We start from the raw sequence: 26,509 nt of genomic DNA on the forward strand, positions 1-26,509 counted from the left end.
GAAGGAGAAACCCATTTTCTTCCAAATCCACCAAAACACCCCATATAAACAAACCCTTTCTGTAGGAACATAAAGCTGTCCATGCAAAAGAAAATCATTGCTTGTGTTGCGGGGGAGGGTCAGAAAAACTTACAGGGTCTCCGTCGTCTCCCCTGTGTCCTCTGCTGCCTTTCAGACCTGCAAAACCCTAGGAGGAAAGAGAAAAATATATTTTGGTCAGCTTCCTTCAATCTGAACTTATGAAATCATTAGACAATTGCCTCCTTTCAACTTGGTCACAGTGTCTCCAGGGGTGGCTGTGAGTCTGGGGGAGAATCTGACAAGCCCAGACTCCTGCTGGAGTCTGACCTGTGGAGATGACTTTGCAGCTTAGGGTGTCTGGGGGGTTCCTACGCCCAAGAGGCTGTGTGGTAGGCAGCTGTAGCCACTACAACTGATTTGCCTCATAGAAGGCAAATCGATCACATTTCCAGAGAGATCATTTTATTTCCTTTTGCTTTTCTGAGAGCTCAAGGAAAAAGAAGCACTTCTCCCAGTGAGGTTACATATATTTCAGTGGCGATCATCACTTCCTCTGCCACATGGGGTTTAACTGCCCTGTGGCTTATTTATGGCAAAGATTTCAACAGGGCTTTGCTTTACTCACCGTAAAACAAAGGTCCCGACTTTCTGCTCAGTACACCTGTGCTGTGCTCTCGGAATGTTAACTCTAAGACTAACCAGAGCCAAGTGAGGGGAGAGGAAACTTTGCTGAACAAAGCACTGTAACTCAGTAAAATGGCCAAGATCACGTATCCATGGATAGGCAGTGCAGAACTTATTAGTAAGTATTTACTCTCTTTAAAAAAAAAAAAAAGACTCCTTTACTTATGATATCAAACTGCATTTGAAAAAGTGCATAAAATAAAAAAAAATCTAAAGGCATGGTTTAATTATTATAAAGTGAATGTCCATGTAGCCACCACCATGGCCAAGCAACAGGACGCAGCTCGCCGCTCTCCTCCAACCCCAGCCAATGCCAAGCACTCCCACCGACACCCCAGGGGACACACTCTTGGCTTTTTTTTATACTTCACTACTGAATTATTCATCCCTAGACATGATTGGTTAGTTTTGCTTGCTTTCAAACTTTTTATAAATGGAATCATACTACATGTTTTCTTCTGCATCTTGCTTTTTTTTTTTTTTTTGACCATTACTGTATTTATAACACTTATTCATGTTGTGTATGTACCTGTGGTTCATTCATCCTCATCACCTTAGAGCATTCCATTAGCAAAGACACTGTGACATATTTATTTACGCTATTGTGTAATGGATCTTCTAGAATTCGTTTTTTAAAGGGCTGTTAATCTGCAATGCCTTGCTCTTTTTGTGGTTCAATTTCACTCATTGCTGATGAACTACAGCCTTCCCCACGGTCTCCAACACCTCTTGCACTCCTCAAACTGTTCAAAGCTGCAAAGGTGCAAAAGTACAAATGGCAAAACCAAGGAGCAACGTCATGAAGGATATGGAGGAAAAATGGGAGTTATTCGTAACAGCAGTATCCAAAATGAGCCTTTTCAAAACTGGCCTCCTACACCTCAGAAGTCGCATGAAATAAATGTCTGAAGCAATTACATCGGCATTGAGTGAAGACAGCAAAGTGCAATGCGTGGCCTCAGTCCCACCCACCAAATCAAGGCACACTGGATAAAATAGTTTCACAACTGAATGGCACCTTCGTGGCTTGCAGTCCTCGGGATCCACGAGGACCTGGATCCCCCAAACACTTGCACAATGTGCAGCAGCAAGTCTTCTCTGCAATGTTTCCCTAGAAAAGCAAACTTGAGTGAGCAACAATGGTCAGGAACTTCTCGGCATTAAGAACTGTATTCAGAGATCCTAAGGCACCACCTACACAGCTATTCTCTCTCTGTGGGGGAGGGGCTGCAGAGGATCAGTGGGGCTCTTTAGCTTCATACTGAGGACCGGACACTGAGCTAGCAACTACAACACAGCATCCCCTCTCCCCGAAAATGATCTCTCTATAGAAACGGCACCTGCCCCACAGATGGCCACAGACCAAGTTTGCACAAGACTGCTTGGCTCATCCTTGACAGACTGCAGCATAAACTGCTGGGAGCTTTTCTATGTGACTAGGGGCTGGTTGTTTTTGTTGTTGTTGTTGTTGATTTTAATGCCCGTGCCTTCATTTGGGGAGATGATAAAGGAGGGAAGGACACTCAAAAACAAAAATGCTGCTGCTCTGGTCTTTCACACTTTTTCATCTACTAAAGGCCATGCACTTTAGTTAGTGGGGCAAGCAAGGAGGTCTCTAGAAATACTCAACAAAATTCCAATTTCATTCTGATGGCCTTTTGAATAACTGCATTTCTGCTCCCCAACTCACCAGGTACTGTGACAGCATCTTGCCCAGCTCTCTCATGCCAATGGTCAGGTGAGTCCTGTAATCAAATCCCTTTCCAAATTCAAAGCTGGAAAACTCATCGTGGGCAGTCGTATTTAGGGACACCACCAGCAGAGCATCAAGTCCTAGTCAGTAATGTAAACCAAAGGAGTTGCATGTGAAAGAGAAGAAAGCCTGTTGTATTTCTACTTGGTAAGTGATGTTCAGAGAATCAGAAAAGGGAAAAGGAAACATAGGAAGAAGCAGGACTCTTGACATATGAAGAACCAAACAGGCCTGCTTGTTTGTTTAGGCTTCAAACCCAACAGAAAAACAATAGCAGAAAACCGTGTTTAACGCCTCACCACCAAGTTTTGATAGATGCAATTCTTAGGTATTTGAAAGCAATTTTTAAGAAAGAGCATTGTTATCAGGGAACTACAAATCAAAACCACAGTGAGATACCACCTCACACCAGTCAGGTTTCTAAAATTAACCTGTCAGGAAATGACAGGTGTTGGCGAGAATGTGAAGAAAGGGGAACCCTCCTACATTGGTGGGAATGCAAGCTGGTGCAGCCACTCTGGAAAACAGTATGGAGGTTCCTCAAGATGTTAAGAATAGAGCTACCCTATGACCTAGCAATTGTACTACTGGGTATTTACCCCAAAGATTCAAATGTAGTAATCCAAAGGGGCACCTTCACCCTAATATTTGTAGCAACAGTGTCCAAAGTGGCCAAACTATGGAAAGAGCCTAGTTGTCCATCAATAGATGAATGGATAAAGAAGTTGTGGTACACACACACACATACACACACACACACACACACACGCAATGGAATACTATGCAGCCATTAAAAATACAAAATCTTGTCATTTGCAACAACATGGATTGACTTAAGTGAATTAAGTCAATCAGAGAGAGACAATTATCATATGATCTCACTAATAGGAGGACTTTGAGAAAAAAGACAGAGGATCATAGGGGAAGGGAGGGAAAAATGAAACAAGATGAAACTAGAGAGGGAGCCAAAACATAAGAGACTCTTAATATCAGGAAACAAACTGAGGGAAGGGGGTGGGAGGGATAAGGTGGCTGGGGGATGGGCACCAGGGAGGGTATGTGCTATGGTGAACACTGTGAATTGTGTAAGACTGATGATTCACAGACCTGTACCCCTGAAACAAATAATACAGTATATGTTAATAAAAATAAATAGATAGGTAGATAGATAGGGCATTGTTCATCTTCAGAGGTTTTCTGAATATAAATTAAGAATAGTTCTCAAAGTCATCTCCATGGCTCAACACCCCTGGGGGCCCAGGCCATGCGAAACTGAAGAAAGCCCAGGGTGAACTCCTGACCATAGCCAGGATTCCATTTATTCATTCATTCACTCACTCATTAATTTGCTCACTAGTCCATTTGTTCCACTTATCCTTGCATTAAACAAACATTTGCTTACTAGCAGCTTATTGTGTATTAATCACTATACCAGGGACACAAGATGAGTAGGACAGACACACTCTGTCCCTTCACAGAAGTCCAGTCCAATGGAAAAGGTGGACAGGAATCAGATGGCTGCTCTGAGAAGTGGTAATTGTCCTGAGAAGGAATGGCAAGGTGCTTTGAAGGCCTAAAGGAGAAGCTCCCAACTTGGTCTTAGAAAGTCATGGAAGGTTTCTGGGAGATACCTGCACTGATCCTGAAGGACAAATGAAAGCTGGTCGAGGTAGAGAACCAGAGACAGAAAGTGGAGAAGGACTGGGAGAGTTCTAGGTAGAAGAAAGTTGTATGCCAGGGATGGGGGCCTGAGGGACCGAGGCAGGAAGTGTGCTGAAGGAAGAAGGGGATGGCTCTGTATGCCAGAGATGCCGAGTGTGGGGAGTGAGGGAAGGTAAGAGTGGGGAGAGGAGCCAGATCCTATAAAGGACCAGAGGTTGTACTAAGGAACGTGATGTACTCAGAACAGTGGGAAAAGAGGACAAAACAACCCAGCAATTAAGCAGGAAATTTTGTGGCCTCTAGGGAGGTTGCCCATGGACACTAAACCCCAGAAACCAATGTGGGTCTATACCCAGAAAGTCTCAAACAATACATCTCATCTGACAATCAGTGGAGCCTCATGTCACTGCATAAGCTTCTCAAAACTTCTGCAGTTAGCTTCCAGCTTGGTGTGAAACTAGGACGAGGGATAGGGGCTGGGTACTAGGGACCCAGCATTTCCTAAGAAATGCTTTTCAAGATCAATGTGGCTTTCACATGGATAATCAGAAACAGTAGGGAGTGTCCTAGGTCAAGAGCCCTGGAACCATAATCTAAGAGAAGAATTTGTGTGTACATGGTTTATTGAGGGAGAAAGAGGTAGAGGAAGGGGAGGGGGAAGTTGTAAGCAAGAATGTGTCTCAGTAAAGTCTTCACCTTGATATGACTCATGAAGGACTCTGGTGTATAAACTGTATCAGAGTTGACCCACTTGAGGAAGGGTGCTATGTTTTCTATCCCTATATCGATTGTCCCCCTTCCATTTCCAGGTGGGACATTGTATAAACCCACCCCCTACTCCAAGGTTCAGGTCAGCCAAGGCCACAAGACTGTAGAAGGTCACAGGTAAAATGTACATGGCTGTGGCATTTGCAGTTTCTGGGGGATAAGCATACAGGCTGGTCAAGGGGGTTTGGGAAGGCACCAACAGCATCTGCTTCCAATGGCCAGACAGATCCCAAGATCTACCACACCTGAGTAAAAAGGGACTCATTAGCATATTCTGTGTTGTACCACTTAAATTTGCAATTCTGTACCTGCTGCTCTGAGCCTGTCTGATTGATCTTCAAGCATTATCTCGCTTTCACCCCCAAGACCATCTGAAAAGATGAGTAGAACCTAGAGGAAGAGAAAAGTAGAGGATGGGATGATGTGAAAATGAAACATATATTTGGGGAGGACGAAACAAATGAAAGAATGCAGAGATGGGAGACTGAATGTGACAAGAGTACCTGTCCATGGGATTTAGCTCTATCATTAAAGGTCTCCCACAGCGACTGCAGGAACTGTGCATTCAGATGAGTTGGCCCATCGACATTGACTTGCCGCAGGCTGTCAAATATTGCTCTCTGGTAGAGTTGGAACTTGGCAGTGATATTGTTCACCTTGAAGGCCACGTTCACCTGCACCTCTGTGCCTGCCCCACAGCTGACCCTCCCGATGGAGGTGATGTCCTCTAAGATGCTTGGGAGGTAGGATTCCAGCAGGGGGTGGCCATAGAACAACGGCTGCCCCAGCAGGTGAGTGGAAATGTCAAACCCGACCACTATGTCCATAAAGCAATCTGGAAACCAAAAGAAACGAGGCCAGATTAATGAGTAGACAAGAGTAAGGAAGAGCAGACCAGGCAGAAAAAAGGAGAGTGGTCACGGCATGGATCAGGACTGGAGGGTCCCTAGTACCCAGTGTTCAAGAAGGAAGATATTGGCTGCTTGATCAACACAGGTATTTTCTCTCTCCTCTTTCAAATATTTCAAGTTCCAATCATGGTTTAGCCTCATTTTCAGTGGCTGGTTGTGTGTGTGTGTGTGTATGTGCGTGTGCACACATGCGTATTTTTTCTTTTAATGATGACAAATTATGATTCATATAATCATAACATTTTAAGTTTTGAAATATCCTTAGGGATTATTTAATCCAGATGTCACAAACATAAATGGTTGCAAAGGCCGGGTGGATAATGTAAAGGAGTTAGATGGACAGAGAGCAAAGAGAACGGAAGGAGAATAACAACCCCGTCTGTTCACTACTCAGTTCCCACTGAGAGTAGCCATGCAGGAGATGGGTCTGGTGTAATCAGATTGCCTTTCTTTTTCCCAAGGAAAGCCTGAAATCTCCATTTTTCATGTGCAATTTTCAGTTTGTAAAAGCTGTCAACTAATTTTAACAAGTTGTCAACACCAGACAGGACCAATACGATGCAGCTGTAAGTTGCCATTTGGTCACTTCTGACCCTGCCTGATTGCTCATTTTATCACTAAGGAAATCATGATGGCTGGAAGTTACTACTGCACCAGAGCAAGAACCCTGGCTTTTGGATTCCAGTGCCCTTTCCACCACTGTAATCTGCTTCTAGCTGAGCACCCCAAATGGGGCATAGACCATCTGGAGAGCTTGGAAAGACCAACCCAATCTGTGAAAGAAGTGGCTTCAGTCATGACTCCAGAGCACGCTGAGGAATTTCTGCATGTTGTACAAATTACACAAAATGTTATATCCTGAGATGTCATCCTCTCAACTCCCAGCCCAAATGTACAGAACCTGAGTCCTACATGGTGACTCTCACCTGAAGCAAATAGTGACCTCCCCATAAGATGGCTTATTGCTGTCCCTTCCTTTCTTTCCCTTTCTCCCCTCTTGACTCACTTACCTCCTGGCCTTTACAGCCATTGGTTTTTTGACTTCTGGGAATCAAATAATCACTAAGGGCAAATTCAAATCTTTACTATGTTATGATTATACAAATGCCATCATTAAAAGCAGAAGAAAATATGCACACACATAGGTTCAAACAGACACACAACACAGAGACACACAGGAACATGGAGTCCCTTACAAGATGGTTTGACAAAGTTAAAATAATAAAGCTGCCAACTAGCCAAAGTCTGTTTCACTTACTTCCCACGGGACACAAGGCATTATTCTAGGCCTGCCACAAGTGGAGGGAGGCAGAATTAGGAGACTGACTTTCGGTGGTAAGAGAGGCACAAAGCCTGGCTTGCAGTGAGGGGTCAGGACTGACCTTAGGGCACAACCCAGGACCTCCTCCAGCCTCTGCACCTTTTTCCTCACCTCTGAGGGAGGCTAGCTAATCCCAAGCTTCCTGGAAACAGAGGAGAGGTCTGTTCTCACTGAGCACTCTTCAAAAAATATGTTCAGCTACAGCCAGCTGCCAGGACATCTCGGGGAAATGAGGCCCCAGGAAGGCGGCAGTTAAATCAAAAACAAACATGCAAGATGGTGCAGCCTCTTTGGAGAACAGTGTGGAGATTCCTCAAGAAATTAAAAATAGAACTTCCCTATGACCCTGCAATTGCACTACTGGGTATTTACCCCAAAGATACAGATGTAGTGAAAAGAAGGGCCATCTGTACCCCAATATTTATAGCAGCAATGGCCATGGTCGCCAAACTGTGGAAAGAACCAAGATGCCCTTCAACAGACAAATGGATAAGGAAGATGTGGTCCATATACACTATGGAGTATTATGCCTCCATCAGAAAGGACGAATACCCAACTTTTGTAGCAACATGGACGGGACTGGAGGAGATTATGCTGAGTGAAATAAGTCAAGCAGAGAGAGTCAATTATCATATGGTTTCACTTATTTGTGGAGCATAACAAATAGCATGGAGGACAAGGGGAGATAGAAAGGAGAAGGAAGTTGGGGGAAATTGGAAGGGGAGGTGAACCATGGGAGACTATGGACTCTGAAAAACAATCTGAGGGTTTTGAAGGGGCGGGAGGTGGGAGGTCGGGGTACCAGGTGGTGGGTATTATAGAGGGCACGGATTGCATGGAGCACTGGGTATGGTGCAAAAATAATGAATACTGTTATGCTGAAAATAAATAAAAAATAAATTAAAAAAAAAAACACAGAACAAGGGAAGTACTTACTGGTGGTCCCACAGCTCTGGCAGATTTCACGAACCATTCTTTTTTTTATACCCACATCCGTTAATGTATTAAAGTCTTTGAGGGTGATTATTTTTCTAGAATCTCCTGTCATTGGCAGAAGTTGCTCCTTATGAACATCCCCTATGCCCCAAACCAGGACACAAATTCCGAGGTTTCTCAGGACTTTCACTTCATCAGCCACATTGTAGTAGGGATCCCTGGATGTGATGACGACCAAAGTTTGAGGAACACCAGCATTTCTCCTCCCACCAGAAGATGGATTGAACATGACTTTCACTTTTTTAAGGGCCAGGTCAATTCGCGGAAACCCGTTGCTCTTAGTGATGGTTTGAATTTGAGTCTTCAGCTTCGGTATTGTCAGAGAGTTTTTCAACTCAATAATTTTCTGGAAGCCACTCCCAAATTGAGCCAAGCCGATTTTTATTCTCTGGTTCTGAAGGTTAAAATTATCAATTAAGTCTGACACAAAAGTTGTCATGGTAACAAACTCTGAGTGGGAAACCATGTCAGAGCCATCAAAAAAGAAAACCATATCGGCTTCTTGAATATCACACGCTGCAATTGGGAAAAACAAAACAATTATTTTCCTCATGAATTATTCTAAATCTTCCTTTTCCTCAAATTCTTCAATTGCTTTACTAAATCCCCACATTAGTAGCAAATTGAGATAAGTCAACAGAAGAGAGAATTATTGGTTGGCCCTCAAGAAGGAAAAACAGTGGGAAGGAGAAAGATAATAGACTTCGCTTCAAATTTTAATATTTATGTGATTCATTTGAAAAGACAGTGAAAGTTGCTTAGAGAAAGAAGCTTGAATAGATTGAATAAGTTCATTAAAAAGTAATTGCAAAGGCTAGAAATCCCTTCGACACACTCAAACTGGAAGGTTCACCGAAGTCAAGGTAATGGTACCCATGTATTATGGTTAGTATTCCTGTTACTATTAATGCTACCAGTTTACATTTGTGTTGAGAATTACCATTTTAAAAAATGTTTTTGGCATACAGTAACTTAATACTCATGATCATGTTATAAGGAATTAATCTAATTTTATAGATACAGAAATGGAATTCAGAGGTTAAGTAACTTGCCTAAGAATACACAATTGTTATGCAGTGGAGTGGGTACCTGGACCACGTCATTCTTTTTATCTTTAAATCCAGTATTTTTTTCTGCTGCTGTTTTTTATAATATCATAACCCAAATATTAAAATGCAAGGGGACAAGTGCTAATAGCTAATAAAGAGGGCAAAAAGTCATCTCCCTGAAATCCAAGGTGAAATGTCCCAAACACAGGGATAATATTCTATCCTCAGTTCCAATCAAATGCAATGGCTGGGATAGGGACAACACGAAGGTGATTAGTAAAGGTAGTTGAAGACAAAGAATGCCCTCTATCACACAATTCTTTCTAAGGGTTATCTGCCCAGATAGACCTTCAAGGAAGGATTTGCTGCCAGTTGTGGGAGTGTGGTCAACAGAGGGCCTCAGACTGTCAGCTCCTTCATGGTTAGCCTCACTGCAAAGAGAAGTCTTGCAAAAGACCATGACCTTTTTGGGAAGCCCATATCTGGGGTCTAAGTGGGAAGGGGACATAACCACCCAGTCATCTTAGTCTGATGCTGGACAACACTGATAGGCAGTATACACTCCAGAGCTCTTCACCAGGTTTGGAGCTTTGTTGAGCATGCCTCACTGTGCAACTTCTTCTGCCCATCCTGCTTTCCCACTTTCCTTCACAGGCTGTGGATCCCTAATAAACACCATGTATCCTAGATTCTGCCTCAGTATCTGCCTCCAAAAGGTAGGCATGGGAGATGAGAATAAAACAGACTCCATCTTTGAAGGAAAAGACTGTCCCTGGTGATGTAGTAGAGTTGGTGGGGACTCAGTGATAAACAGGAGGCTATGCCTGCCCAAGTTAATCAGTCTTGTGATAGCTACAGACAAAAATATAGCAAATATGTGTTTGGTGCTACCACCAGGAGAAATAGAAGGTGCAGAATCAGGGATACCCACTGGGATCACTGTCAGGTATTGGGTCAGGAAATTGGCAAAGGCTGAAATGTGAAATACTAGATACAGTGTGGGAAAATGGGCTGGTGTTTTCGTGATGGGTAGAATGCTGTGTACAAAGATGCAGAGGTATTTCAGATTGACAGGAGAGACTGTAAAGTGGGGAGTGGCAACAAATGAGGTTGGCGATATGGACAAGGCTAGATGGAACTCAGGAATTCAGAAACTATAAACTGTCAGCAAAGCAGTGACATAATCTAGTGTGCGTTAAGAGGATCACTCAGTGCTCAGAATGGACTAGAAGGTGGCAAGACAAAAGGCAAGAAGACCAAATTTTAGGATTCGAGTCCAGGGACAGGCTAGAACAGGCAGAATTGAAACTGTCCTGCTGCCTTGGGAAAAGTCACAATTTTTATTGAAGATAATACCATCATTCAGTATCTGAAACCAAGGAAATGAATTCATTGCTCACTTTGAGCCCAGATGGCAAATCTTACACTTTCCTCAAGTGGGATGCCTGTGGCCATCCCTAACCCATTGCTATCTCATGGGATCCACTTACGTCCCTTCCCTCCCTATTCCTACCCACCAGCCTCTACTACTCCATATTGAACTCCCATATCCTTTTGTCCGTATTAATGGCCCCTATCTAGAAAAACACACAGACTACTTCAACTTCAAATGGCCCAAGAGAATGTCTATAATCCCATTTAGACTGTCCTGGATGTCTGAAGACAGAAGTCTATTTGTGAAACCAAGCAGCTCTGAGACTGACCTGCAACTGGTATTCAGTGATTGCATTGAGACCATTAACGGAATAGCACAAGAGGCTCTGAAATGGGGTAAGGTCAGTATGATCCCAGGTAGAGTTCCCTTCTGCCAAGAAAAAGGCAACAGGGTAGCAAGACCTCAAAGAACATTTCTGAAGCCTTCTTCCATAAGCTCTTCAATGGATGCTGTCATGGAAAGGCAACTTTCAGATCTTGCTCAACCAATGCATTTCTTTTAGAAATAAGAAAAATAGCCTGGGCAGAGAAAGATTCATCCCATGACTTCCAGGTAATGGGAAGCCAAGATTTAATTTATTTTTTTCTTAACCTTCTATTGCTACCCCCAGAGAAACTTTAAAAATTACAACTTACGCTCAAGGGCAATGGTACACATTCTTTCTTGCAGAGGCAGGTAAAGATCTTTCAGTTTGTTGAAATTATCTACATGGAAAGTATTGTTTTTATTCCCTGCCATAGCCTCAAGTTCAAGTTGATTGGCCTTTCCTATACCCACTGCGTAGATATCGATGCCTTTGTTTCTCAATTTCAGTGCTGTGTCATTGAGCTGATTTCGGTCATCGGACTCGCCATCAGTGATGATGATCAGCATCTGTTTCACATTTTGCTGGATGCGGCTGCCATGTTCTTCCGTGAACATTATGTTTGTGTGATCAAGAGCCCTGGCAGTAAAGGTACGCCCTCCAGTGTCCCTGCGCCTCCTCAGGTGTTCAATGACTGCAGATCTGTTTGAGTATTTCCCAAGGTGGAAAAGAACCTCAGGATACTCTGAGTATTTGAGAGCTCCAATCCGAACTCGGGCACTGCCAACATCTGCTTTCTTCACCAAATGGATAGTTAGATCCATCATGCTTTCTTGCTCTTCTGTATTTATGCTGCCTGAATGGTCCAGCACAAACACAATGTCCAACACTTTAATATTTTTGCAATCTGAAAGAGAAAGAAATCAGGCATCACAATCTTTCTGCAGTGTGTTCTAGACAGACAGCTGAGAAGCGTGAGCAAGCGAACATCTGCCATGAACCTACTACGTGCCAGACACTGCTTCTCACTTGTTAGACGTGGCTGTTGCCATTTTACAGAGTGAGAAACTGAGGCTTGGTGATGTACAACTTGCCCAGATCATGATTCCACGGAAAATGTAGCTGACAATAACTCTGCAATGGGTGGTTGTTAAGCTACACCACTCTGTTCTGCTATATCTCATTAGGACAAGTGATATGTTTTCCTAGACAGGCTTTCAACTGAAATGAAATGTCAGAAGGTAGTTTAGTATCAGTATAATAGTGAAATAGGACTGATATTTGCCAAACTGGCCTGTTGCTCTAAAGAGCTCAGAGGCTTTATGTATTAGCTGGGATTTTTATCCTACCCTCTCTGGCTCCAGCTGTCTTTTCAGCTTCTGCTAGGCGAGCTGTTCCATGTGCACCATGCCTCTCTGCTTTCATTTCCGCTCCTTCCCCTCGCCTCCTGGATTAGAACCCGGAAAGACCCCAAGTAGGGGGAGAGCTAAGGCCCTATCACTTCCCCTCACCCCCAAGCTCTCCTCCACATTGAAAGTCAAGCGAACACTCTGGAAATGTCTCCAAAGTATGGGGTTTCTCTCCCCTCTTTCTCTTCCCTCAGTAACTTAAGTACATGCCTTCTACAATTTCACTTTCTCCACTTTCCACCTGAGTATGGTAACTTCAGTCCTTATTTCTGGCAATGGTCTCAAATTCTCAAGGCTAAGATACTATGGGTGAGCCCAGGATATATCTGTAGAAACCTGGGACAATGACATGATTTGACGTTTATGAGTCAATCTGATATGTGAGTCAGCTGAAATTTCACCTCATGCTATAGACAGGGCCTATCAAAATGAAGAAATGCCAGGAAGATCTCCATGGATTTCAAAGGTGGGGATGTGGCCTTAAGGCTAACCTGTCTTAGAATGTATCAACACTACCAAGAGTTTGAGAATCCTTGCCATTTTAATTAAGCTGTTATGAGAGAAATTGCAGTGTCACTGCCTAAAACTCAGAGTTTACACTAAAACATTTTGTTAACTTGTGAAAATTTCTCACACAGAATTCTGAATAATATAGTCCAAGGGAGATCTCTATGTTGCCAGGGGAACAACATACAACAAATTTACCAATACTTCAGTGTGTTGTCCTGGTTGTATCCAAAACACAGATAACAGCACATGATAGATTTAAAAGCAGAGTTGTTTTTAGTCTTATGTGTGGATTTATAGCCAAGTTCTCATCCAAGAGTCATTAAAGTTGATGGACTCAAACTGAAGATTTGCTTGACGCAATTTGAAAAGCATTACAGTTTGTGAGAGATAAAAATGATGATTCTGAACAATCATTTTTAAAAAGTAACAAATTAAAATTTTCCAAAGAGATAGTACATGAAAAGACAATTGTAAAATACTTCACTCATAGAAGTGGAGAAAAATAGGTGAATCAATGAAATCCTTTAAAACAGGATTTTTTGGGGGCGGGAAGGGTATGCTTAGGATATTGGATTTCATTTACCTAAGAAGAAGAATTTGTATTTCTAGGTATTTACTACTTGACAAGGATTATAGGTAGGCAAGAAACAATTCTGGGGAATCATTTGGGATTAAAAATTTCCTGTGGAAAATCTAGGTATTCAGGTAGTAAAAAGTTGGAAATTCAATGGAAAATTCTGAGAACTTTTTGGAATAGCTTCAAAGTCTCCACAGCCAGACTACCCTGTTGCTAAACTGGCTGACAAGATTGTTTAAGAGGAATATCCCTGGAGGTCACAGGCATTTTAATAAAACATAAATAAGATTAAAACTTAACACCAAAATCGAGAGAGTCCAAACCTGTGGTACTACCCACTGTTCACCTGAAGAGGTCAACAGCTCACATTTCAGAGCCCTGAGAATAACGGTGTTACTCACCATGGAGAGCACAAACACGAAAAATGAGTTTGCTTTCTATTGTCTTCAGATCATCAAATTTCTCAACCTGGAAGACCAAGCTGCCATCCCCACTGATCTCCTCCAGCTGCGTCCTATTGGCGCCATACACCCCCACGGAGAAGATAACTACACCTTTGTCCCGAAGAGCTTTAGCAGGGTCTCTCACAGGATCTTGTGCTTCTCCATCCGTGATGAGGATAAGAAACTTTTTGGCCATAGCACGGGCCCCCTTGGCAGGGGTAAAGTATTCATCTATAGAAGTCAGTGCATTTCCGGTCAAAGTGTTTCGGTTGATGAGAGACATTCTGTCTATTGAATCAGAAATTTCATTTTGTGTAAAGTATTTATTAAGTTGGAATTCTTCTTGAGTTTGATCGCTGAACTGAATGACACCAATCTGAGTTCTCTCTGGACCGATCTGAATCTTGGCTAATAGGTTTTTCATGAAAGTTTTCATTTTCCCAAAATTGTCATGTCCTATACTGCCAGAACTGTCCACCAGAAACATGATGTCAGCCTTCATGCCTTCACATCCTGCATGTTGTCAAAAAGACCAGAAATGAGTCAGGTTGACAGGATTTTCAGAATATAGAGAAATGGTAAGACAGAAATAAATGCATTGTCAGAAAACATCAAAAATTAACTCAAGCACCTGCTACTACATTTGAAAATTTAATCTGCTCCTGTAGTAGAGGCCTGCTGACTAGAACCCTGAATCAGAAATCCACTGAATTATTACCCATGAAATTTTAAAGAGAAAATTCAACTTCCGAAGCATATATTCATTTATCCATAATTCATTTATTCATAATTCTTGAGGTGTATGAAATGCCAAGTATCAGGTTATGTGTTAAAGGATGCAATGATGATCAAAAAAAGGAATAAAAGAAAAAGCAATCAATTCTCTACACTCACAGGACTATTAGTTCAGGTTTTTATGTATAATGTAAAAACACAAAATTCAAAGCAATCTTTATGTTGCATTATTTTCTTGGATAATTTAAAGTGATTTGATAAATATTATAAATCAATATTAAAAATCAGGGTGAGGAAAAAAATCAGGATGAGAAACCTATTAGAGATAATAAGTGTATTAGTAAGCGCATATCCATTCAGCATGGACTGTTCCTATATTTATATATAAAATTTGAAGAAACCTACCAACTGGAAATTCACATATTTTTATATATATATATGTGTGTGTGTGTGTGTGTATGTGCATGGATGTACACATTGAAGACCAATTTCTATAAGCCACAGAAAAAATAGCCAGTGCTACTAATCCATTGTACAGGTGTGTGTGAGTACATCTATCTCTCTCTCTATATATAGTATGTAAATATTGTTGTTGGCATATATCTCCTTAGTCTTATCCTTTTGGTCTACCTGTTCTCATTGCCATTCTCTCTCTTTTTTTTAATTTTTAAATTTTTTATTTTTTATAAACATATAATATATTTTTATCCCCAGGGGTACAGGTCTGTGAATCGCCCGGTTTACACACTTCACAGCACTCACCAAAGCACATACCCTCCCCAATGTCCATAATCCCAGCACCCTTCTCCCCAACCCCCTCCCCCCAGCAACCCTCAGTTTGTTTTGTGAGATTAAGAGGCACTCATGGTTTGTCTCCCTCCCAATCCCATCTTGTTTCATTTATTCTTCTCCTACCCCCTTAAGCCCCCATGTTGCATCACCACTTCCTCATATCAGGGAGATCATATGATAGTTGTCTTTCTCCACTTGACTTATTTCGCTAAGCATGATACGCTCTAGTTCCATCCACGTTGTTGTAAATTCATTGCCATTCTCTTAAGTAGTCCTTCCCTCAACACTCACAGAGTCTATCCCATACTATTTATAAATAAACAATTAGCATTAGTCAAAGAGAATAAAACAATGTTTATTATTTTTAAATAATTTATGTAAGGCCCACCAAGGAACATTAAAACCACCATTTAAGACCCAAGCTGCCTGGAACCATCTTGAAAGTCATCAATAGAGAGGTCACTAAATATATTTGTGGCCTTGACAAGGCCCCACTGCTGTGAAATGTGGAAGCCTCCCTTCCATGAAACATATGTAAAAGGAGTGGACTTTTACATGTGGTTTGGTGTTCACTGGGTCTACCTTCTTATATCTGTTTTGTGATGAGACTGCTTCCCGTCCTCTAATATCTGGTCTCCCATCCTTCTGTGTCAACTAGTTTCAACTAGAAACTAGCTTCAACTAGCCAGATGATTGTCCAGGGAAAGACCATATATCCTAGTCTTCCTTGAAGCTTCATGTGGCCCTGTCACTAAGTTTTGGTCAATAGATATGAGCAGAAGTGACTTTCCCTCGTCTGGATCTTAACATTAAAACAATTGAGTGTAGTGGACTCATATGGCCCTTTCTCCCTTTCTAAAATGCAAGGTGAAGAGAACTAGAGGTTCACTTTTGACCTAAAGATGGGAGCTATGTGTTGAGCATGGACTGGTCTCTCTACAGACCTCCACTACTCACCCTGGATCATTATACAAAAGAGAAAGAATACTCTGCATTGTGTAGTTTGGGGTCTTTCTGTTAAAGCCCCTTTTCTTGCCCTCTCAGCAATAAACACACTGTGTTTTGCTCCATATGCATCTGCTATGAGACTAGTCAGTATTTTTCTGGGTCTTCCAGCTTTGATTCCTCAGTTTCCCTGCCTCTATTTACCATCTTATGACTCATTTCCTTTTCCATAGCTCTGCATGACAACAACCTGACCCACAGGAGATTATGTACTGCACCTCCTCACATTGGTCCAGGCCTATCTCACTTGAAAGGACTGAGATACAGTCTACTTACTGTTTCCTGGGACCCTGTTAATGTTTCTTTGCATCAATCCCAGGAAATGTTGGGGAACTTTTGCTCTTGTAGTCTTTCTAGAACATCCTGAAGACCCAACTACTGTCCACAATGGGGAGAACAATGAGCAATATTGGGATTTCTGATTTTGCTGTGAGCCCCATTTATTATCTGTTTTTCTTTTTTGTTTCTTCATTTTTTGCTTTTTAAAGTTATGTTCAGTTAGCCAGCATACAGTACACAATTGGCTTTTGATGTAGAGTTCCATGATTCATTAGTTGCATTGCTTATCTATTTTTTTATTTTAGTGACTCAGAAAATCCCCAAACTTTTTCACTTTTCTGAGTTCAAATAAGTGAAAATCCTTTTGTCTTCTCATCAGTGAATACCTTAGCCAACTTGTACAATAGCTCCTTTTTATGTAGCAGTTACCATGGGCCCACATGCATTATTTTAAGTTTTCCACATGCATTATCACTTTCAAGCTTCACTATAGGCTCCAAACAGGGATGAAGGCAGGTAGACAGGATGTAACCCATTCAAGGTCCATAGGTTATAAGGCTGGGGTTTGAACTTTGACTCATTGACTCCACCATCCCTTATCTTAACCAAGAAGTTAACATGTCTCTCGGCACATGGAATTTTCATGTGTTCATACTAGCAATCAACATATATCATCTTCAATTAGTAAGTGGCTATTACTAACAAGAGAAATCATAATCAGGTACAGGAATTTGAAAATTGTTTTTCCTAACGTTTGTTACATGATTTTTAGTCAGAATGAAAATGCAAATATGTGCTTCTGTTACAAATAAAAATAAACAATTGTTATGTGTGTACTAGATATGCATGCATTATAGAGAAATGATAGCTAATGCGTGTTATGCTAAACCTGTGAGGGTTCTATGATGTAGGTGTTACCTTTGCTTAATCAATGAGGCAGTCTGAAGGTCAAGTAGGAGAGTGAGTTGGATCCTATAGCCAGAGCCCATTTTCTTTCCACTGTGCTCATCTGCTTTAATTAGCCCATGCACATACACACAGGCACGCACACACACACGTACACATGTGCACACATGCACACACAGAATAGAATCTCTTACACACCATACCGGTGGGCTTTGTCAGGGCCACAATATTCTTAGCAACCTTCCTACTTACAACATGGCCTCAGGGTATCTGTCTACTGAGGGATTTTCCAATCTTGGCAATTGTTGCCTGGGTGGTAGCTCAGTGGGTTAAGCCTCTGCCTTCAGCTCAGGTCACAATCTCAGGGTCCTGGGATCGAGACTAGCATCAGGCTCTCTGTTTTGTAGGGAGCCTGCTTCCCACTCTCTCTCTCTCTGCCTGCCTCTCTGCCTACTTGTGATCTCTCTCTGTGTCAAATAAATAGAATATTAAAAAAAAAAAAAGGGAGGGTGCTGAATCCCTCCCTGATGATAAAGGAAGTTAGCAAAATGTTAACCAGACAACTAGTCACGTCACTTCTTGTCTTAGCCCAGCTATCAGTCTGCCTAAAGTGCCTAATGAAGTATGGAGAATAAAGCTGTTTTTGTTTTGCTTACCTTTTTCTTTGCAGATCCTGTGAACAACTTCATTTTTTATGCTTCTTAAAGCATCAAAGTTCTGCCCAAAGCTAACCCTTTCTTCTCCCCCAGCAATTTGTTGGAGTTGTGCTTTGTTAGCTTCCCCGATGCCAACTGCATGAATGGTGACTTGCTCAGCCCTTACTCTCTCTGCAGGCTCTAGGACTTCATCTGAGGACCTCCCGTCTGTCAGCACAATGAGGTAACAGGGAACCTGGCGTGTCCTATGTTTCCTATCCTCTTTTATTATTGACAGCACGAAATCCAGGGCCTCCCCAGTATGGGTCCTGCCTTTGAGTTGCTCGATGTTCAAAACAGCATTTCTTAAGTTCACATCATTAGAACTTTCATTGATATAAAACTCCACTTTCATCTTATGTGAATACTGCACCGCTCCGACTTGGACTTTGTCTGGGCCAATGCTGAACATTCCTGTCACAGCCAGCATAAATTCCTTGATTTGTCCAAAGTATTTCTTCTGTATGCTGGTTGAGCCATCAATGAGGAAATAGATATCAGCCTCTTTCGTATCCATACAGCCTGCAAAAAAGAAAAGAAAAGAAAAGAAGGAAATGAATTCTTTGTTAATTACAGAGACTCTGGGGAGAACACTGTAAGAGGGTTTGTAGAGGACCAGGAGAACATGAAGAAAATGAAAGAGAGAATGAAAACTCTTCATCATTTGCACAGTCTGTCTGCTTCATGAAACCTGTTCATGCCCATTTTCTCTTTTGAAATTCACGAAAACATGATGGGATATTGAAACAGAATGGCCCCCAGTGCTTTGTTTCAGATCATACGGCCAGTTAATATAAAGGAAGGACCAGATTCCCAAGTCTCCAGGCTGTGATTAAAATTGTTTTTCTAGTATTGACATGTGACTTTTTGGACAGTTTATGCCTTATCATTCCTTGAGAAATGGAATGAAGGAGATGACCGACTGCCTTACTTCCCCAATAACTTCTTCTTCCTGGAGCAACTAGAACAATATATTTAAAACTAGAACCAGATCATATTACTCTTCTACTTACGTGGTTTATCATTGCATTTAGAATTTAAAAATAAAAAATTGGCCTGAAATTTCTCCCTGCTTTTCTCTTGGACCCTGTTTTCAGCAATTCTTCATCTTACTCACTGTGTTCCAACCACTCGGAGCTGCTTTCTGTACTTCCAAAGTGCCACAGGGCTTTTGCCCTTGCCCTTCTCTCTTCCTGGAATATTCTTCCCCCTAAATACCCACATAGCTGATTCCTTCTTATCTCATCATTTGCCAATTCAAATGCCAGTTCTTCAAACAGACCCTCTCTTCTCCTCTAGCTAAAACACATCAATCATTGCCTATGCTCTTACCTTATTTTCTCTATGACATCCTACTTTTTGAAGTTATCTTCTTCATTTGTTCATGAACACATACTGCTTCCTGCCACAGAGGGTCAGCCCCACAAGGGCAAAAACTGCCTCCTTCTCTGTTTTTACCTAGTATACCTGGTGTATCACAAGATTTCAACAAAAAATTTTTAAATAAAAGAGATTTCAGGGGCTCCTGGGTGCTTCAGTGGGTTAAGCCTCTGCCTTTGGCTCAGGTCACAATCCCAGGGTCCTGGGATCGAGCCCCGCATTGGGCTCTCTGTTCAGCAGGGAGGCTGCTTCCTCCTCTCTCTCTGCTTGCCTCTCTGCCTCTCTTGTAGCTATTGACACTACTTCAGGCTATGGGGAGTTGGTCCTTAAGAAATCAGAAATACTGGCAATAAGTTGGGACCTGGGAATTAAACTATGAATCAGGGACACCTGAGTAGTTCAGTCATTAAGGGTCTGCCTTTGGCTCAGGTCATGATCCCTGGGTCCTGGGATCAAGCCCTGCATTGAGCCCTGATTTACAGCAAAGGGAGAGGGAGAAGCAGGCTTCCTTGCTTGGCAGGAAGCCTGCTTCTCCCTCTCCCTTTGCTGCATTCCTTCTCTCGCTGTGTCTCTCTCTGTGAAATAAATAAATGAAATCTTTAAAAAAAAATCAAACTCAGCACACACAAAACAGACAATCATATCAAAAAATGGGCAGAAGATAGGAACAGACACTTCTCCAATGAAGACATACAAATGGCTATCAGACACATGAAAAAATGTTCATCATCACTAGCCATCAGGGAGATTCAAATTAAAACCATATTGAGATATCACCTTACCCCAGTTAGAATGGCCAAAATTAACAAGACAGGAAACAACATGTGTTGGAGGGGATGTGGAGAAAGGGGAACCCTCTTACACTGTTGGTGGGAATGCAAGTTGGTGCAGCCTCTTTGGAGAACAGTGTGGAGATTCCTCAAGAAATTAAAAATAGAACTTCCCTATGATCCTGCCATTGCACTCCTGGGTATTTACCCCAAAGATACAGATGTAGTGAAAAGAAGGGCCATCTGTACCCCAATGTTTATAGCAGCAATGGTCCCGGTCGCTAAACTGTGGAAAGAACCAAGATGCCCTTCAAGGGACGAATGGATAAGGAAAATGTGGTCCATATACACTATGGAGTATTATGCCTCCATCAGAAAGGATGAATACCCAACTTTTGTAGCAACATGGACGGGACTGGAAGAGATTATGTTGAGTGAAATAAGTCAAGCAGAGAGAGTCAATTTTCATATGGTTTCACTTATTTGTGGAGCATAACAAATAACATGGAGGACATGGGGAGTTAGAGAGGAGAAGGGAGTTGGGGGAAATTGGAAGGGGAAGTGAAACATGGGAGACTATGGACTCTGAAAAACAATCTGAGGGGTTTGAAGTGGCGAGGGGGGTGGGAGGTTGGGGTACCAGGTGGTGAGTATTATAGAGGGCACAGACTGCATGGAGCACTGGGTGTGGTGAAAAAATAATAAATACTGTTATGCTGAAAAAAAAATTTAAAAATAAACTATGAATCAATCCATAAAATATTAAGGCAAAGATAAGCAGTTATCTGCAAAAGATAGGATTGATCTCAGGCCAGCAAAACTTAACAGCAACCAGAATGTATTAATTTATATACCTAATAAAGAAGAATCAGGGGTTTTTCAGAATAAATACAATGGTGGTCAGCAATGAAGGACCGAAAAAAATGTGAGTCACAGTGGGTAACCAAGGCAATGCCCACGTAGCCCACCTGGAGCTGTACTATCTAATACACTAGCCATTAATCACACATTGCTATTAAAAAGTCAATTTAAAAATTTAAACTACTTAAAATTAAATGAAATTTAAAAATTAGCTCTTAAGTTGAACTAGCTATATTTCAAGTTAACATCCCCATGTGGCTAGTGACTATCAGATCCAATAGTATAAATATAGAATATTGCCATTGTCACAAAATGTTCGATTGGAAAGTGTTGAAGAAGAATGTGTCCCTGGCCCCTCACCTGTAGAGTTATACAGAGACAGAGATAGAGAGAGAGAGAGAGGGAGATCTATATTTTGACTTTTAAATAGAACCAGCTACCCAGCTGAATGATACCAGACATTTCAATCATAAAACTAACTCCATGGCTATGATCCTGCAACCTCCAGCAATCTCTTGATTTCAATTTAGCTTCTTGGTATGCATGCCTATAGGGAGAGAATATACTTCTCAGAGGACATGAATGTCCAGGTCTCTGGGCACTGGACATCTAAATATAACTGTCACTCTTCTATACATCAGTCTCTTGGTTTGATTATAGTGAATCTCTTCTTGATTTAATGAAACCTGACTTAACTAGATACCTACCCTGTGACAGATGTGGTAGAGACAATGACTAAGTCAGTATAGACTGGTTCTCTGTGTTTGACCATTCTGAATCTACAAACCTGGCCATCACACTCTAGACCATGTTAAATTCACTAAGATCAAGGCTCTCAAACATTGCTAACAAGAGTTTATAGGAGAGCTCTCTAAAATCCAAGTGCCCAGGCCCTAATTTGAGACTGATGCACTAGGTTTCTGGGAGGGCTTGGACAGATGAATTAGTAATAAATTCATCAGGAACCTCTGATAAGTTTATAGCTGACCCTGTTGGTACTTAGCCTGTATCCCCTCAAACTCTACCATTTCTCTGCCCACCAGTTCCTAATATGTTTACTCTGAGGGCTTGCACAGTGTCTGTCTGTGGGTAGATTACACTCAGTGTCCTGGAACCCTCTTAGCATGGGGCTTGAAGAAGTGCCTGGAAGTGCTAGAATACAAATTCTCTAGCTACACTGCCCCCTGACTAAGACAATTCTAATGTTTAAACTACACTGTCTCTAGAATGGTCCTATAGAATGGAACCTCCATGGGACTTGGTTTATCATCCTCTCCTTCCTGGCCCCAATCCTCACTTTCCTACCAATCTCCAGTTTTCCCTGGGTATATCCAATATATCCAATATATCAGTTTCACACAGAGCTTTTTCTGGCATCTTCTTCTGAGGAACCCAACCTGAGTCAGATACCAAATTTTGAGAACTACTCAATTAGTAAGAAGCCACCTACAGACTAAGGCCTCATGAAGAACAGCTATCCCCCTCACATGGCCCTTGCCTCTAGTCTAGGTCCTATGCCTTCCCATTTAGAATTTCTATATTGAAAATAATCATTTTTTGTCATGTCATTGTCACTCTCCAAGAGAGACCACACTACACATTCCTCCTATACCCTCGTAGTTAGTATTATACCAGAGTGGCTGCCACTAGGAAAATTCCCTCACAAGTCACTCAGGAGGGAACACAGGTCTTGTTTCTTGCTCCTGTGTGTAATGTATTCATGCCACAGGAAATCCAGGGTTGGCCCAGAATAAATTCTTAAACTTTCAATTGACTGGTCTGAGTTTAAAATTGGCCTTTAAAATCATTGGAAAATCACAAGCCTTTTCTATCTAAGTTCTGCCAAATTCCAGTTCCAATTGTTCAGAAGCATTTTATCTGCAAAGGAAATGTGTGAAGACAGCAGATATCTCAGTATTAGGTAAACACAAAGTCACATCAAGTTTCTTTTAGCATGCACCTTTGAAAAGAGCTAAGTAAGCAGAAAGAGGAAAAAGAACCAAAGAAAAGGCAGTTCAAACGACCAAAGGGTGGGTGGAAGGTGCTGCAGTATGAAAACTGTATGAATATTTTGACTCTGGTCTGAAAAGATAAAAGAATGTTATCGAAACTACATGGAATAATTGAAGTCCCTTCGAGTTTGAAAGTAAAGCATTTTAGGACAAATAAAAGGAAATTCAACTTTGTACTTGTGGAAAACTAATCCCTAAATCTGAATAGGTTTATATTGATTCATGGGTAACAGGTCCGTAATAAATTACTGGAAACTAGGATGTCTGAATATCAAGGAAGACAGCCAGAGTCTCTTACAGTGCCTCTGTTGGTCTGTCTCAAACTGAATTGGGTGAGAAAAGGTATGGTCCAATATAAACTTTTTCTTGGTTATCTCTATCAGTTTCATTTTTGCTGTTGGCAAATCCTGCTGTTGTTTATTCCAGTGCCAGTGTTTTTCTGCTTACTGATTTGCTTTGTTGGCATCTGAGTTTATTTACTTGTATGCCATGTGCAGTTTCCAACTTCCTTACACTCTCCCAGATAAATTCCGATTATAATACTTGACATCTAGCTAAGAGGGTCCATCTCTTCTCACCTTGGTCCTAAGTCAATATATTCAGCAAACGTTTATTTACTGAGCCCTTACTGTGGGCAAAAATTGTACTGGGTAATTGGGAAGAAAATTCACTTACTGAATAAATGTCTACTGAGCACAATTTAGTGAATCATTACAGTGTGGCCTCATCGTTTGAGGCGTATTCATAACTCTTTTACACCATTAGTATCTTAATGTAATTATAAAACCCAGAATACTATCAAAGATATTTTTTATGGTTATCTGCCATTTAAAAGTATCCAGTATTTCTGTTTGCATCCCATTAATACAAATAATGAAAAAATGTTTTAATCTTTAATAAACTGATTTATTGTGACTGTAATATACTTAAAGTCATATTAAATTGTTAACTCTGCCTCCTCAAACACATATTAGGAAATAATCCCCAAAATAAGTACTTAACTTTGCAATAGATATAAAGGAGACTCTGGGTGCTAGAATTAGATTATTTTGAGGCAGACGGAGAGCTGTTATCCCAGCTGATTTAGTATGTTCTGTAATTGAGAAAATGTTCACCAGATTATACTTTTTAGTGATTTACATGTACATTTTATAGGGGACATGTTCTGTGTATAGTGAATAAATAACTTTTATAGTATCACAAAAATGTTTTGGATTCCTTAGTTCCTTATTAGGATATGAAGTTTGTTTATCTATATGTTGATTTTCCATCACTCACATTTGATTTTTGTCAAATTGCTGCCGCATATTTTAAGCCTTCTATGTAAAGTTATTCACCTAAAAATTTAAAAAAAAAAAGAGCTAAGTAAAACTATAGAAGATTCACAGTGTATCTTAACTAGGATATCTTCATTAGAATGATGGAAGACATAATAGAAAATGTCAAAAAGTGCAAAAATACTCATGGTTGTGTGTGAAGATACAAGGATTAAGATGATATTATCCAAGACTTCCAGAAGGGAAAAATATGTATGATGACATATATATCCAACAGTTAGGGTATGTTTAGCAAATTATATTCCATTCATACCATGAAATTTTATTGCCAACCTAAAAAAAATGTTGCAAAATAATATTTAAGGAAATGGATGAAAGTTTGTGATACAAGGTTGACAGAAAAGTAAGGAAGGAAGATAACATTGGTTATCCCCAATATTGTTGTCTCCTTCTATACTAATCAAACCCCCAGTTTTTACCAAGGTGCTTGGCTGCCCTAAATAAAGACTACATTAAAGACTACATTTTCCAGCTCCCATTTTTAGAACTAGGTGTGATATGTGACTAAGTTCTGGCCACTGGGATGTAAACAGAAATTATATGTGTCATTTTTAGGAATATCTTTGAAGAAAAGGAAGTGGAAACTTTCCTACTTCCTCCTTTTTTATCTTTCTTGCTTGCTGGGTATGAATGTGATGCTTGGAGAAATTATCTTGGACTATGATCCTGGGAATAAAAGCCACAAATGGCCAAAAAATAATGTAGAAAGAGACAGGGTTCCTGACACTGTGGTATACCATACCAGCTCTGTCTACCTACCTTAGGACTTATTTGAGAAACATAAAAAAAATAGTTTCATCCTCACAGTTAAATGCTATTTTTATTTCTGTTAGTCACACAAAAATAGTCATAATTGATTTAAATTACCCAACTGTATATTCCCATATTGTATGATACAATACCCACCAGCTACATGTGGCTATCAAAACTAAACTGAGGGACGCCTGGGTGGCTCAGTTGGTTGGACGACTGCCTTTGGCTCAGGTCATGATCCCAGAGTCCCGGGATCGAGTCCCGCATCGGGCTCCCAGCTCCATGGAGTGTCTGCTTCTCCCTCTGACCTTCTCCTCACTCATGCTCTCGCTCTCACTGTCTCTCTCTCAAATAAATAAATAAATAAATAAACTGAATTAAAATTAAAGTTCAGAAAAATTAAATAAAATCCAGATCTTCTGTTACACTAGCCACATTTCAAGTGCTCAATAATCACATGTGGCTAGTTAGTGACTGCCTTACTGGACAGCACAGATGGGGAACATTTCCATAATCACAGAAAGTTCTCTTGGGCAGCACTTGCATGTACAATGCTATACAATCTTTAAAAAATGTGTATGTGGCACCTGGATGGTTCAGTCAGTTAAGCTTCCAACTTTAGATTTCAGCTCAGGTCATGATCTCAAGGTTGTGAGATTGAGCCCTGCATCAGGTTCCACATCGGACGTGGAGCCTGCTAAAGATTCTCTTTTGCCCTCTCCCTCTGCCCCTCCCCATCCTAAGTAAATAAATAAGTAAAAATAAATTAAAAATGTGTGTGTGTGTGTGTGTGTGTGTGTGTGTGTGCCAGTGTATGTACATAATAGGGAGAGAGAAGAAACCAAATGACATGATAAATGTTAAAAATGGTTTTATCTGAAAGAAAGAATTACAAATGACTTTCTTTTCTTCATGTTCATCATATTGTTAAACTTTTTTATAATGAACACATACTACTTTTTTATATTTTTTGAGGTACAATTTACACACTAAAAATTTACCCTTCATAATCATTTGATGATTTTTAGTAAATTTATGAAGTTCTGCAACCAGAACCAAATCTAGTCTTAGAATAGTTCCCTAACTACTGAAGTTCTCTCAGGCAATTACAGTCAGTCCTCACTCTTGCCCCTACTCTAGG

At 40.9% G+C, this 26,509-nt stretch overlaps 1 protein-coding gene across 1 annotated transcript in view; it reads right to left on the reverse strand.

The window, feature by feature from the left end:
* The window catches only part of COL6A5 (collagen type VI alpha 5 chain), a 143,306-nt gene that overhangs the window by 63,959 nt on the left and 52,838 nt on the right, over window positions 1–26,509 (reverse strand). The window contains exons 5-13 of the mRNA XM_082684413.1: window positions 18,217–18,777; window positions 13,802–14,356; window positions 11,236–11,811; window positions 8,057–8,632; window positions 5,392–5,723; window positions 5,197–5,278; window positions 2,396–2,538; window positions 1,724–1,816; window positions 134–187 (exon numbers count right to left, since the gene is read on the reverse strand). Of these exons, the coding sequence (XP_082540539.1) occupies window positions 134–187; window positions 1,724–1,816; window positions 2,396–2,538; window positions 5,197–5,278; window positions 5,392–5,723; window positions 8,057–8,632; window positions 11,236–11,811; window positions 13,802–14,356; window positions 18,217–18,777 (2,972 nt within the window). The remainder of the gene's footprint in view (window positions 1–133; window positions 188–1,723; window positions 1,817–2,395; window positions 2,539–5,196; window positions 5,279–5,391; window positions 5,724–8,056; window positions 8,633–11,235; window positions 11,812–13,801; window positions 14,357–18,216; window positions 18,778–26,509) is intronic.

Source organism: Mustela nivalis (genome assembly GCF_964662115.1).
Source record: "Mustela nivalis genome assembly, chromosome: 1".
NCBI classification, from domain to species: domain Eukaryota; kingdom Metazoa; phylum Chordata; class Mammalia; order Carnivora; family Mustelidae; genus Mustela; species Mustela nivalis.